Source organism: Chamaea fasciata, unplaced genomic scaffold, assembly GCF_029207755.1.
Source record: "Chamaea fasciata isolate MVZ Bird 193981 ecotype frontalis unplaced genomic scaffold, bChaFas1.0.hap1 SCAF_2, whole genome shotgun sequence".
NCBI lineage: Eukaryota > Metazoa > Chordata > Aves > Passeriformes > Sylviidae > Chamaea > Chamaea fasciata.
In genome coordinates, this window is record NW_027094087.1 from 68,344,093 (window position 1) to 68,358,708 (window position 14,616).

The 14,616-nt window shown below is 36.3% G+C and overlaps 1 protein-coding gene across 2 annotated transcripts in view; it reads left to right on the forward strand.

Moving 5' to 3' along the window:
- The window catches only part of NDFIP2 (Nedd4 family interacting protein 2), a 44,904-nt gene that overhangs the window by 15,209 nt on the left and 15,079 nt on the right, over window positions 1-14,616 (forward strand). The window contains exons 2-5 of one of the 2 annotated variants that reach the window (XM_066176341.1): window positions 2,928-3,084; window positions 4,525-4,652; window positions 8,381-8,440; window positions 11,146-11,233. In XM_066176341.1, the coding sequence (XP_066032438.1) occupies window positions 2,928-3,084; window positions 4,525-4,652; window positions 8,381-8,440; window positions 11,146-11,233 (433 nt within the window). The remainder of the gene's footprint in view (window positions 1-2,927; window positions 3,085-4,524; window positions 4,653-8,380; window positions 8,441-11,145; window positions 11,234-14,616) is intronic. The other variant, XM_066176342.1, reaches the window with a different exon arrangement.

The following is a 14,616-nucleotide window of genomic DNA, read 5'->3' on the forward strand; positions in this document are numbered from 1 at the left end:
AGGAGAGTCAGTGCTCTGTGAAAAAAAGGCAGAGTTGCTACAAGACAAAAATGTTACAAGCACTGCTGTCTGCCCTGCTGGTGTGGGTAAAATTTCCAGTTTACTGGGGCAGGTTCTGCTGCAGTTGAGGGGCTTTGTTTTGTTTTGTTTTGTTTTTTTTTTAACCCAGCAAAGTAGTTCTCTGAAAGCTGCTTAGTTACTGCCTTGAGGAGAGAGAGTAGCATACAGGACACTTGAGCAGGTGCTAACCAAAGCTAGTTTGTGTTCATGGAACAACTTGTGTTTATTATTCTATCTGTAAACACTCAAGCTACTTAATCCAATTATTGTGGGTTTTTTAGTTTTGGGGTTTTTGTGTGTGTGGGTTTTTGGTTTGTTTGTTGGTTGGTTTGGTTTGGTTTTTTTGTTTTGGGATTTTTTTTTAAATAAAAGGGGTAAATGTTACCAGCCACTACCACCACAGGTGAAGATTTTTCTTTAAGTTGCTGCATTAGGATAACCTTTGGTGCTTTTCAGAATTTCTGAAAGGCCTCTATAATAGAAGCGAGGATAAACAGAAATACTTGGTTCCTAAATATAAGTCTTACAAAATGAAAGCACTTTGAGTGGCACTAAAGGGTTTAACAGGTCTCAATTTTTTGGAACCCTTAGGATGGAATTTTTCCGTTTCCTAATTGCAGTTGGTATAACCATTGAACGACTCATTAACTTTGTCTTTGAAGGCAAGAAGTCTCATGTACATGTTCGTATCTGATCTTCATGTTAACTCCATCATCTAATAAATCACTCCACTAGTTAGTTAGTATATTACAGGTAATTTGGAGTCAAACAGCTTTCAAGAGACCATGTTGAAGATGTAAAATTGAATTCCTTGGGAATGGGGAAGTTTTTTGTTGTTTGTTTGTTTGCTTTTGTTTAGGAGTAATATGCTCCTTGACCAATGACATGCTTGTGGGTCTCTGTATCTTCAGATCAGTGACACCATTTACTGTGGTGTGATAGGGAAAAAAAGTTGTGGTGATTGAGGAGGAGGAGGGCAGGAGAGGAAGAATGGAAGTAACAGAAATCTATTTAAGTTTGCTTTAGTTTTTCCCCTGCCCAAAGAGCAGGTTGTTTTGGTGGGGTAGTCAGAACTACACACACATCCCAAATGAGGGTGAGTGTACTGGCCATTAGTGTAAGAATCATGCCAGTAGTGTTTTGTTCTTTATACCTTAGTTAATAAAATTAGTTTTATTTAATAATGGGCTTATTTTAGCTATATCCATTGTAGTACTAGATTTTTCTTGTGAATTATTGTACTTAATTTAGAACCATAATATTTGTATCTCTCAGCTTGCTTTTCTGATCTGATAAACTTTTTTAGAGCTGAGTGGTTTGTATTCTCACTTGCCTTCTGTATCCCAGAATGTATTAGGTTATTTTGAAGCGCTTTTGTTTTCTTTGACTTTAACTACTTGAAATGGCTAAAATTATTTCTCCATATTACTGCTACTTCTGGATCACTGTTTAGGCATTAAATGACCTGATTGCTCAGGACCCAGAAACCCTCATAAACACCTATCATTTCTATTGAAGGTGACCTCTGAGCATCAAGAAACATTTTTTTTTCCTTATTTTCAGTAGTGTGAAGGTGACTGAGCACTGAAACAGGTTTTCCACATAGCCCGTGTAGTCTCTATCCTTGAGGATACTCAAAAGGTGTTTGGGTGTGGTCTCATACATCCAGCTGTAGGTGCTTCTCCTTGAGCAGAGAGGTTGAACTAGATGGGCTCAGAACTCCCTTTCAACCTCAACCATTCTGTCAACTTTGATATAATCTGCATATTAAAACAATTTTGGTGTGAGTGTTACACTGCTTAATAAGAAATTTAGCGTTCTTCTCAGAAGGCACTTTTTCCAGTAATTGATTGTACTTTGCCTAATAGGAAATAATATTCTTAAAATTTGTTACTGAAATAATATTTTGCTCTAGGGTTTTTCCAAAAAGTACCAATTTGAGGTTATAGAATTCTTTTAGATATGTTTAAGTTAGTCTTATTTTTTGGTCTGGGTTTTACATGTGGTGCTTCAGTTGTTGCCTTCTAGGCATCTTATCTTGGAGTTCACACTGCTGGGAACTAGCACTTTTTAATTCTTGTACTCGTTCTTTTTGAAAGCTTGATACATTCTAAGAACTGTCAAGTTAGCTAAAATAATCAAAAATGTCTTCTCTAAGAGAAGATATTAGGTACTGGTTCTGAATTCCACAGTTTTAGTCAACATTCTTCCTTACCCAAATTCTTATTTCTGTATATGCTTTACTGGATATGTCTTTTTAAAACTGCATCTTAATCAAGAAAAAAACCAAACCAGCAACTTGAAGTTTTGTAGGGAAAAGATTGTTTCCAGAGTATAAAGAAGAGCAGAATATTTTGAGAAGCCTTGGAATTAGCTCTTTGACAAGGTGCAAGAGAATGAAAGTCCCAGTTACAGAAGTAGAAATGTGTCTTAATTCTTTTTCTTCTAGATAAATACAATAAACAATAATATTTCTCACATGATGTGTTTTAAAATAGGTTAATACATTTTATGACTGTACATAAGATCAAAAATATAATGGTATTAAAATATTCATATAATAGTATTTTGCCTTACAGTAAAACTCCATGAATCATGGAAAACTCCAGATTTTGAGAACTCCCTCAAAATCACTGAGAAGAAAACCATTCCTGAGGGGAAAAAAATGCAAGGCAGTTAAGATAATCTTTAGCTGATTGCTTAAAAGAATTTAGCTGGACTACTTGAAGTGGTCACATGCTGTTTTGTAAATAATTTGTTTTGACGAGAGTAATCTTGTCTCTCTTTGAACATGTCTCTGCAAGTATTAGGTTGTCATGGGAAGTATTCCCTGAGTGCCTCTGAAATGTGTGTGTTTTTCTCCTAAGCTTCACAATGAGGATGACCCCCCAGAGTCTTCGGCAGCTGAGCAGCCTTCGACATCTGCAGAGACTCCGCAGCCTCCACAGACAGCAGCCTCACCTGAGGCAGATACTTCCCCTCCTCCTTACTGTAGCATAGCTGTGGAAGCTGCTGCAACCTCAGGTATTTTTCTCAAATAGCAGCTTGTCAGGGATGAGCGTGTATGAATCAGCCCTTGGTTCAAAGTGGTCTGATGCTGCCGTGTATTTTTTTTCCCATACACACAGTTGCGGTAAAAGGCTGTCCTTTGATGTGCAGCCCTTTGGTTTGTGCAGAAGAAGCACGCTTCTAAATTACACTGATTGTTTCAAATTGCTAGACTAAATGGATGTTCATTAATTAGTTTAATAGGTTTTATTTAAGTCTGCTTATAGTTCATTTCCACATTTAATCTACATCTTTGAGTAGTGCTCCATTATTAGACCTCATTTGCAATTCTCATTGCCTCTTTATAAAAAACTCTTCAGACTTCCTTAGTGTGTGACATGGTTTGGTGAAAACATTGCCATGAAAAGGTTAATTTTGCTTTAAAGGGTCTTGATAAAACTTCTCATGAAAAATGCGTAATGGGTCTCTTTATCCATTTATTCGCTGCTCCCTTTCTTAGGGATTGTGACTTTTTTTGGTGATATGGGAGACTTAACAGCAGGCAACACTGAAGTTCCTGTTTAAATAAAGGTGCATGGATTTGTATCTCCTATGTGCCAAATAAATATTTTAGGAGTAACTGCCAACCTATTTTTTTTTAATGTTTGTTAAAAGAACAGTTTCCTGTCCCTGTTCTTTGAGACAGTGTTGCCAAGTATAATACATAGCTGTGTGGAATTATCCCTATATATAACATCCTTGTGTTGGTGTGCTGACAAATCTGTTGACCATGTGACCTGTGCTGACAAATCTTTACCACGTACACAGCCTTTTAACGAGCTACTGCTGGCTGTAGGAGGAAGCTCAAGGCATATTTTAAGTACTTTTAATTAATATTGTTAATAATTCTATATGGTGATGTCTTGCTGTTACAACACAAAAGAATGAAGTCTGTAGTCCGTTTTGATGGAAGGAACAATTTTGAAAGAATGTGTTGAAATTGAAATCTTGGAAAAACTGATTTTCAGAGAGCAGCTGCAGTTGGCAACAAGGCCACACTGATAAGAATACAGCATGGCTATTACCAGACTGAAGTAACAGATTGATACTGATATTTGAAAGCTTAAAAAAAAAAAAAAATTTGTGTGTATGTCTTTTGTATGATTGGTTAAAAAGCATTTGGTAGGAGTGCCTGGGGATATAACTTAACTAAAATATGATTTTTGTCTTCATAAATTTGTTGGCTCCTTGCCATAATCTATGTTAAGGCTTCTGCCTTGGGTAGCAGCTCTAAGTAACATCAAGCTATTAAAAGTTTTTCTTTATAAATACTTTTAAGAGCTTAAAATGCAAATATCCTCAGTTTCAGCCTCTGTAAAAAATATACTTTAAAGGTAAATGCTTATGTGTATGTGAAAGTTAAAACTCTTGGTGTCTTTTTGGTTTAAAAATAAATAACCTCTTTATTTTGAACAGACACACACAATGAGTTTTATCCTGTACCACCTCCATACAGTGTAGCTACCTCTCTTCCCACGTACGATGAAGCAGAGAAGGCCAAAGCTGCAGCCATGGCAGCTGCTGCAGCTGAAGTTGCCCAGCGAGTAAGTGATACAGTTCTGCTGTATTTCAGTTTTGTGAAATGTGTTAGGCTAATTATTTATAACAATTGGGCCTGTATTATGACCCACTACTATTATAATGGTGGGCTGATGATTTTGGATGAAATATTTTGGATGTTTAGGTTTATATAGATAGTGTAAGCTAGTTGTTAATACTATAAAAAGAACATCATATTTAGTCTTTTGAAAGACATGGCTGTCCAAACAGCTTTAAAAGCCAAATTTTGCCTTGTTTTAATAGTTTATCCAGTATTTTATCAACTTTTAATTAGGTATCCCATACTAATGTTATTCTGTAGAGTTATCATTAATGTGAACTGTTTTGGATGGTAAAACCAAAAGAATTACCAAAGACCTTTTGAGAGGAAGGGAGAATTTCAACAGTCTGCAAGGGTCATGACCCCAAATCGTGTAGATAACTTTTAAAAGGAAAGGTTCCTGTTGTGTGATCTATGGAAACTTAAATACTGAAGTTCAAAGTAATGTTCCAAGTACTTAAAAAAGCCCCTACATGAGTTGTGGTAAACAATTAATAGGTGTATATTCAGTGTTTCTAGTTTTGTAAGAATTAACCTTATGAAGAATACAGTCTTCAAAATAGTATTTGCAGTTAGTGGTAAATGTTAGTTTTGTAAGCAAGTTTCTTTTTTTCTCTGAAGTTTTGGAATGTGGAAATTCTGCTACTTGGTAGTATTGACCATAATATACTATACTCAAAAATGGCTTTCAGTGCTTTCATTAAAAATCTCCTCCTTGAGATCAAATGTGATTACATTTGATATGCATTTCCAATCTTACTGGCTGTGGTGTGCTTGTGACTGGGAAAACACCTTTACTCACCCAGCAGGAGGCAGGTCCTTCCTTGACTGCTGCACAGTGCTGGCTGTGCACAGCACCCACTTGCAGGTATGCACAGCTAATGTTAAAGTGGGTTTGTGTAGCATCACCAGTGATGGTGTCACACAAATCCTTTTGACTGAATTTGGTAGGAAACCACGGAGGACTTGCCAAGTTTTGGCAGTGAGGGGATGATCTCCATTGTCACATTTTATCTGCTCTAACTGGAGCATGGATTCTTTGTAGTCTGTTCTTACTGCTTGTCACATAAATAAAACTTTTGCTGTAATACTGGTCTGAATGAAACCCTTATTGTAAAGTTACATATTTGGGGAATTAACAGCCCAAACCCTAACTTTTAGAGTACCTGTGACACTGAGACAGGATGCGCAGCTCTCGCCAGGTTCTTGTTCTTACACCTAGAACTCTCTGAAGCACCAATTTCAGCCATACAAGCAATCTCCCTTGACAACTCAGCCTGAGGTTCAGCCAATTTCCAGAGTAAAGCTAAGTGAAACAAACAAACAAAGCCCCAAAACAGAACAAGTATTTTTTTGTCCTGTCATTTTAAACTTTTATTTACTCTTTCTTACAAGTTCAGGTCACGGTGACAGAAACATCTTTTGTCCTTCCTCAAACAGTCTGCCTGGTTTTGGTCAAACCACAAATTTTTGAAAAAATGAGTTTCCTCAGTTGATACATACAGCTTCAGATTTTGTAAATGCATGGAGATGGTCTTGCATGAAAAAGTTTAGGCTGCTCAAAGCTCTGAAGGGGATGGGGCTTCAGATGTGCTGTTCCCAGAGAACATCCGCAATTGTTCTGTATCAGAGTAGAATTACAGAACTAAAAGTAGATACATCTTATGGCTGCTCTTGGCTGCTTTTGGTGAAAACGTTGGACCTGAGAAATAGCAATTTCTGGTGTGCCCTGAAGCAGTTTTATTATTCTTAGCCTTCAGTTAGAAGGGAAGGGGAAAGCCACTAGATTCAGCTCTCTTCAGTGGTGGGTGGAGGGAAGAAGGACAGTGGCTGAACCTTACATGTTGTGGGAAGAGAAGTCTGATTTTGATTGAACAGGGAGGTAACTGGCTCTAGCAGGGTTCAGAAAGGATGGGTCTAAGTCAAAAATAAGAAAAGGCAAGGATGAATGGAGGACTATGGTATGGAGAGAGTAGAAAGACTTAAATGAGAAACAGAAGGGAAATGGATTAATTGAGACTGGTGGAGAAAGGAACCCAAGTGGGGAAAAAATGTAGTACTGGGAAAGGAGCTGAAGCTGGTGTGAGAGAAAAGAAGACCAGGGAGGGAAAAGGAATCTGGAGGTAAGAGGCAAGAGAGTTGGATACAGTGATGAAGTGAGATATAAACTTTTTCACAGTCTGCTTTGCTAGAACATACAGGAGAGCCTGAAATTCAAGAACTACATGCTGACACCACAAGAATTTCACTCATGAAAAATCAGTAGGAGCACACTATCATTCCCCCAAAGCAGAGATTGGCTAAAAGATTCTAGACTTATGGCAGTACTAAGTTAGTTTCAGAAATGTATCTGAAAGTCAAATTCTTGCTGACTGCTGAAGAGCTCAAGTTTAACAGTAATTCTGCTCAGTTTGCTTCTGTTTTTTTTTCTTTTTTTTTTTTTTAAGCAAATGTGTGCACACGCACAAGCTGTATTAGAGAAACAGCATTAAGGTTGCGAAGTTGGGATTTGGGGAAAAAGTAAGAAATGCTGAAGCTGAGTTTCAGTTTTGTAGATGATATTAAAACTGTGTGCCAGTGCAGTTTTAATTTCTGCTGTTTTAATTATCTTACCATGTGATGCTGCCACAAAGTCTCTACCTTATTTAATACCTCTGGACTTACACTGAGATAGACTAAGACTGTGTAATAAGGCTGTCTTAATGTGGCAGATGGCTGGAATAAGAAAGAAGGCTCTTGTTACAGTTTGAGTGGTGGTTTGCCGTCTTTAGGGGAAGGGTTTATGTCTGAATACTTATGGAAGAGCATATAAGTAACTTAATTATGTAACAGTAGTGCAAAGTTCAATTATTTTCTCATTTTCACAAGTGACAGCTGCAGACATTATCTGACCTGCATGTTACAGTGTGCAAAACATAGATAAATGATGTAACATGCAGATTTTTCAGTTTTTATTTTCAGCCTTATGAAGTTAGCGCTCTTACAAATGTGAACTCTGCTGTGTTCTAAACTTCTGGTTTCTTCCTGGTAGACGAGGATATATTGCCTCTTTACTGCAATAATGTGAACAATTGGAAAAAGTTAAATGTTCTTATGTTACTTTGAGTGATGTGTGAAGGTGATAATTTTCATGGTATACTCCAAAGTGTACAGTGAATGTCCAAATCTACTCATTAAGCAAAAGAGAGGAAAATGACATGGAAAGGCAGCACACTTATGCAGCTTTCATATTTTTTCCCCCAAATCATGTAGGCCACTTTAAAAGTGGTCATAATGTGGTCATATTAAATACTTCATCATAGGCCCTGTGTTAACAGATAATAAGAACAATTTAAATTCAACATTTACTGAAACTTTCAATAATTTTATAATTCTTTGTGTTGCTCATCTTAAAGGAATAAATTATGTATAGACGTGTATTCCTTTCAAATGCTCCCAGATATCTCATTTTATCAAAGAAATTATACTACCCCTGTGTCATCAGTAGTGATAGCATTAGTTATCCTGCCTTTTTCTTTTCAAATTCTCAAGGTCAGTTTTGAAAGGGCAATTTAAATGGACAAAAATACTGCTAACAGTTTAATGACTTTGTTTGTATGTTGCAATGAATGGCTTTTACTTAATGCTTTTCAGTTGCATTTGTCTTATGTTTTTCTGTTTTTACATGCTTAGCACGCCCAGTTTAGGGAATCTAGGAGTCTGTTTGATGAAATATTCCTCAGTCGTCCAGAGGTATGGTATAGTTCTCTCTAGTTTAGACTTTGCTATGAATTTTCCTGCTGGGAAACAAATGCTTCTGGGGTTTAATTGTACCTTTTCCCCCCAACTATTAATTTCTCCCTATTGGTTTGTATCCTGAAGGTATAATTTATGGGGTTTATTAAGTAATTAACCCTTTCCTCAGAAGTTTCTCTGTAACCACTGCATTGGGAAGAGTTATATCAGTTTAGTCGTTCTTTATTTAATTAAGGTGATTGTCTCCCTATAGGCCATACTAGATTTCAGTTTGAAAAAAAACTAAAAAAACATTGAGGACAAAAACCAGTCCTCCTCTTGCAGAATACTACAGAGAACACTTTAGTTTATGGGGATTTAATATATTCAACTTCAATAGATACTGTGTACCATTTGATGTTCTTTTGTTTAGAGAAACTACTCTGTGTGACGTGCCATTTATGTTGATGATATAATTTGCTGTTCAGATGTTTCTCTGGTCATAGGAGCAGTAAATTTTCTGTTCCTACAGATGTCAGCTTATTTAGAAAGCAAGGAATGGTATCCATCTTCCTTAACAGTGGTCAGTTAGTGTTTTCTGTCTGCAGGAATCCTCATAAAACCTCATAATCCTAAATGATGTGGATATAGGCTGATTTAATTTCTTAGTATTCTAAGTATTTAATTTCTTAAATACTCAGTTTTTGTATGCTGGTTTTTGGAGACAGTAAAGAGAACTCAGTTTCATCTTCCTTTTTGACATGGAGTGTGATAAATTAATACTTGTTCACACTTAATACGACAATATGGAAATATCTGCTCTCATGTTCCTGAGCTGTATTTATTGACCTCTGTTTCTCACATGTGTAAGCCTCAGAGAAGCCTCTGCTAAATTTGTTACTGTCATTGAGCAAAATTTTATTTTTTCTGAGGCAACTTTTACTTGGAGAATAATTCACTAATTGTTTCAGAAATGCCAGTATGCAGTACAGTAGTTAGCAGACAGTTTTTAAAAAGTACAAAGTTATTATGTATGGGGTTTTGTAGACCTTGTGAAATTAAAATTGAAAACAATTTTTTTATCCTGACTTGAAAAAGGAAGTTTTATGGCATGCATTTCAGAGATAAACACATTCAAATGCAGTTCTTTTTTTTAAATGCCTTTTCAGCCCTTCCTTCCCTCCCATTCCTTTCCTCTCCATCAGTCTTGTAGCTGAAGCAAAGTTGAGCTAAACAAACTGATGCTTTCTTAGTCACTTAAGATGACCATTTAGGAACACATAAAATTATTTGGAGTTGAGTTACAGTGCCTTAGGATTGTTGTTCAACTGGCTTTTTGTGCTTCCATTGGAATTGTCTGTGTAAATAGTAGTGTTTTTTAAGTAAGTTATCTGATAGTGTCTCGGTTAATTAATCTGAAATACAGAGCATAGCTGGAATTTCATGGCCGTGTTACTGAGGGTGAAGCTGCCTGCTCTGAGTTGCTACAGCAGTTTTTAACCTAATTGCCATACCCTGGTAAATTATTTTGCTCTATTGACAAAGGGGAACATATGACAGAGCTTTAGATCGCTGTGCTTGTTGAATGCCCTTTAAGTCATAAATATTATTTCTGTAGTAAGTGCTTGTAGGTGAAACAGCCAAGTAAATTTCTCTTGATCTGTTTTGATCTCATTTGTTTTTATAGGTAATTTCTTATGTCAGTTCCAACACATTATGATAATAGGAGGAAAAATTAGGAAAAGAATATTACCTGTGCTTCTGTTTAGACCATTTTACTGCTGCTACTGACAGCATTATTTATCTTGGGTCATCCTGCATAGCTTTGATGTTACTCATTTAAGTATAAAAATGGCATTTAATTGGTCTTACTTTTCATCAGGCTCTTTAGGAAGTGCTGTCATTGTGAAAACTTTTGTGCTTGCCAGTCTACGGCTGAAGGAATGTTTCACCTGTGCATAGAACTGCATATGCAATATCTGCCAAGTTCTGTTGAAAATCTAGTGCTGAGAAACAAAGCAACTCTCACTTTCAGTATTTTAAGGTCCAGCATTTTGACGCAATGGGAGAAATCTTTGGATCGTTTTGACTGATGTCTCTGTTTGCCTTTGTTTGACTTCAAGTGCTGTGCTTTTTTGAGTTTAGAAGCCTTTTAGACACTTTTAATGTGCTCACGCCCTCTAGTGACCCTGGAGGTGTTCTTTTCCTTGCTTATGTTTTGCTGTGGGTTATAAAATTGGTTAGTGCAGTGCTGTTGCATCAGCACTTGATTTTAAGATACTAACCTTATTCTATAACTTTTATTTTATATTAAGGAAATCATTAGAAGACCTTTCCAGCAGGAAAAGTATAGAGCATACTGTGTGATGGCTTTTCAAAAAAATACTTAATAGTTTGGCTAAATATCAAGATAGTTACAGTAAAAGAAATGTATGTTGGTTTTATTGTCAAAGTACTAATCTGAAATAATTCTTCATTTAAGATGAATAGACAGTATGTACATATCTTCTACAGAAACTTTTACAGAAAATTTGGGCTCTGTCAATATAAGCAACAAATAAGACTTGTTTTATAGTTATAAATTACTTTTAAAAAACTTCCTTAATGTGGAGATGTTACAGAAATGTCAGTTTTCTTCTAGCATTAGAAACATGATTAATACTTTATCCTACAGATAGTTATTCTAAACTTTTCACTAAATTATCACTAACCTGTAAATCCAGGAAGAAGAGTATCCACCACGGGATGATTTCAGTGATGCAGATCAGCTTAGAGTGGGCAATGATGGCATCTTCATGTTGGCATTTTTCAGTAAGTTATCTTGTATCCCAGACCTCCTGAGGTATATCTTAATTGTACCTTTTTCCTATGGAATATAAAAGAGAGCTGTGATAAATTGCATTAATGTACTGTAATGAACAGATTTTTCTGCCTGTGCACCAATATAAACACTTCCTGTTCCAGATACAGCAAATATGTTGCCTTTTTTTGGTGGCATCTGTCACAGATAAGGGGACAAAGCAAAATCAGAGTAAATACTTGAAGATCTAGCACTGGAAATTCTATCATCTTCTAGTTGGACCACCAACTTGAATTAAAGGCCAGATGACAGGAATCTGGCAATTGATTTTTAACTAGAAAAAATTTGAGAGAGACAATGTGCTGTATTAAAGTTGCTGATGTTAGTGTAGTGAATTAGGCAGCCGTGCGTTATTTTTGGGACAAATCCAACCATACTCATTTTCAGGTTGAACTAACCACTGTCATATAAAAATGCATTGTCTTTGGATAACCTGTGATTTCAACCAGCCCTCCTGTAGCTGTACATCCCTTCGTCATGTACTGTGTGCACACTGTGCATGTCTTGTAACTTGTGTACTGCATCAAGCTAAGATTTAGCAACCAGAACCTGTTCTTATGAGGAAGCTGTGTTAGTTTTATCAATTGCTTATTTTTTTCTAATTTCTGAGGGTTTCTTCCCTGTCTGAAAAAAATGTGTTTGGCAATCTGGATGGAAGTTTGGTGTTGGGGATATATCTGTTCTGTTGCGAATTCATCAGGATTAAAGCTGATTGATTATTCACTGAAGTCTCCATTATGTCTTTCAGCCTAGGTTTCATAGTAGTTGTTTTTTTCTGAAATCTTTTTTGCAATCTTTTTAACTGTTGCAGACACATGTTACAATGCTTTCACAAAAGGTTGGTGTATGATGCAGTGTTTGCATCCTGGGATAAAAATAGACGTGTCTGCCTCACAAAGCAAATCTGTAAAGATGCTTATAGTGAGTTTTGTAGTCTGAGCTCTTTCTGTAGTTAGAGCCTAGAAAAGGTATATTCTTGGGAGCAAACGGAGGTGTGACTTAATTTTTCTTTTTTGCCTTATTTTTCTCTCTCTTTTCTTTGTTCCATAACTTTTTTTATTTAATCTATTTAGATCCTTTATTGTGTGAACTTGTTCTTCCTTTTAAATTCTGGTTCAGGCCTTCATTAGCACTGCGCTTGGAGGCCAAGGGGATTGTTGGCTTTAATATGTCTTAAGTCCTTTAAGTCACAGATCTCCAAAATTGCATTCCCAGAACCTTGTGTCCACCTTCAAGAATGAAAGTATTTACTTGGATAAACTGGCAACCTTCTCTTCAAATAGGTATTTAGCTGAGTCTGACTGCACAGAGCGGTTTTCTTACACATTGGGCAAAAATACTCTGTGGATCATAATTTTTCATGATTATTCTGAGGCTTTTTTATTGCAGACTTTGCTGACCTATGAAGGAGATGCATAAAATGAGTACTTACACATTGTAAGGTATTTATGTGTGTGTTTAATTGGAATGTGTTGGTTATTATGGATACTGGTTACGTAGGGAAATTTATAAACTTTACTTGCTGTTTGTGCTCATAGTATGAGGAGTTCACAAAAACACAGTTATGGATAATAATAGAACTGTAATGTTAGGTTTTAGAAGTTTTTCTTAGGAAATTGGAGAATTAAATGAAAAATCAGCTTAACATAATGAGGGTATATTATATATAGTGGGCTGTGTATTCACATTTGTCCAATAAGGAGAAAAAAGTCTCCAGAAAGTTGATGTATGAAGATTTAAGAGAGCAGCAATTAAAATGAAATTTACACTAAGGCTATCTTTTGCGTTTTTTTTCCCAGAGTGGGATATCTTTAAATGCTGGAAGTAGAGGTGGCAGATCACAGAAAGCCTCAAATAAATTCCCTCAGATAGGTAAAATGTGAGAGAACTGTATCAGGAATGGTTCTCTGGTGAAAGGAGAGTGAACAAATGGCTTGTTCGAGATGTGCTCTCCCACCTCCTCCCCGACTGTCAAGTACAGCTTTAGAAGATCTTGGGGATGGAAGCAGGGGCAGATAGCTTTGTTTTAAGTATAGCAGTTAGTTAGCATTCTTTAATTTCATTTTATTCAGGTGAAGTGTAGCAAAATAAACTTTTTACTGAGCTTACCTGCATATTGCAGTCACTTGGTGATATGTAGCCACCATCTAGTGGTGGTTGCCCACGTTGCATAAAATTGCAAACTCCAGGCCATCTAGTGGTGAGACAGTTTCTTGGAGGGTTTTGGTTTAGGAGCCCGGTGCATGCCTGTTACAGACCTGTCTCCCATCTAAGCTCTGAAGCGTTTTTCTCTTTAGCAGGACTAAACAGAATAAGACAAACCACACTAAAGAAGTGACATCCTTTGCATGAAGAGGTGGATTTTTTTTTTGCTTGTTCCACAAACTTGGTGAAAAACTTTGGAAAACAACCCATTTTATTTCTAATATGTGGTAAAACCATGTTTCAGGAAATTGGTGTTGCCCTTAGCCTGTGATTATGTTGGTGAGCTAAGAATCTGCTCTCTAATAGTTGGGGCTGGTGTTGGTCAGCTTCTTGTTTTAAGGGAAATGAGTATATATGTGAATATATTCATTTTGCTACGAGTGCAAAATGGAAAAAAAAAATTGCTATCAGACCACTTCATGTATTTTTTTCTATTTTGTATTTTTAAGTCAGCTCTGACTTATACAGCTTAGTAGAAATTTTATGGAATGCCAGAGAAAGTTAGAAGTTGAGTTTCTCAGAGCTTTTTTTTTTTGTATGCACAACAAAAGGGAGGAATTTCTGATCTGTATCCATTCCATTTTGAACACAGCTGCAATTGTGATAGAGCAAGTAACTGTCAATGGACAAAGGTTTTGGTTTCCATGCTTAATCTGCCTGTAGTGGAAGTATTTTCAATTATGTCTGATAAACTCATACTGGTATGTTCTCTGAAGGAGATCCTTTTGGACATTATTAAAAGGCTTATATGGTTTTCCTTTATGTTTAAGGAATGCTTTAGAATCAACCTTTTTCCTATGGGGGCCCCAAGAGGAGTTGTGGAGCTTATCTGGATCCTTTGAAACCATGTAAGGGAGTTTAGAGTTGTCCCTAGAACATAAGAAAAATGAATTCAGACTTCACAGATGGGTTAATAAGGAGGAAAAAAAATGGAGAAAAGTGTTCAGTAGTACAACTAAAGCTTAAATTCTCATACAGAAATCTGACCTGTTCTTTCTGAACATCTAGGCAATTTAAGCACTGTATACAACTCACAGCAATAAAACATTGTTTTATGGGGAAATGTAAATGTACGTGGTGTCCTAGACACTATATTGAACTGAAAATAACCCTACCAAAGTTTTGTAAA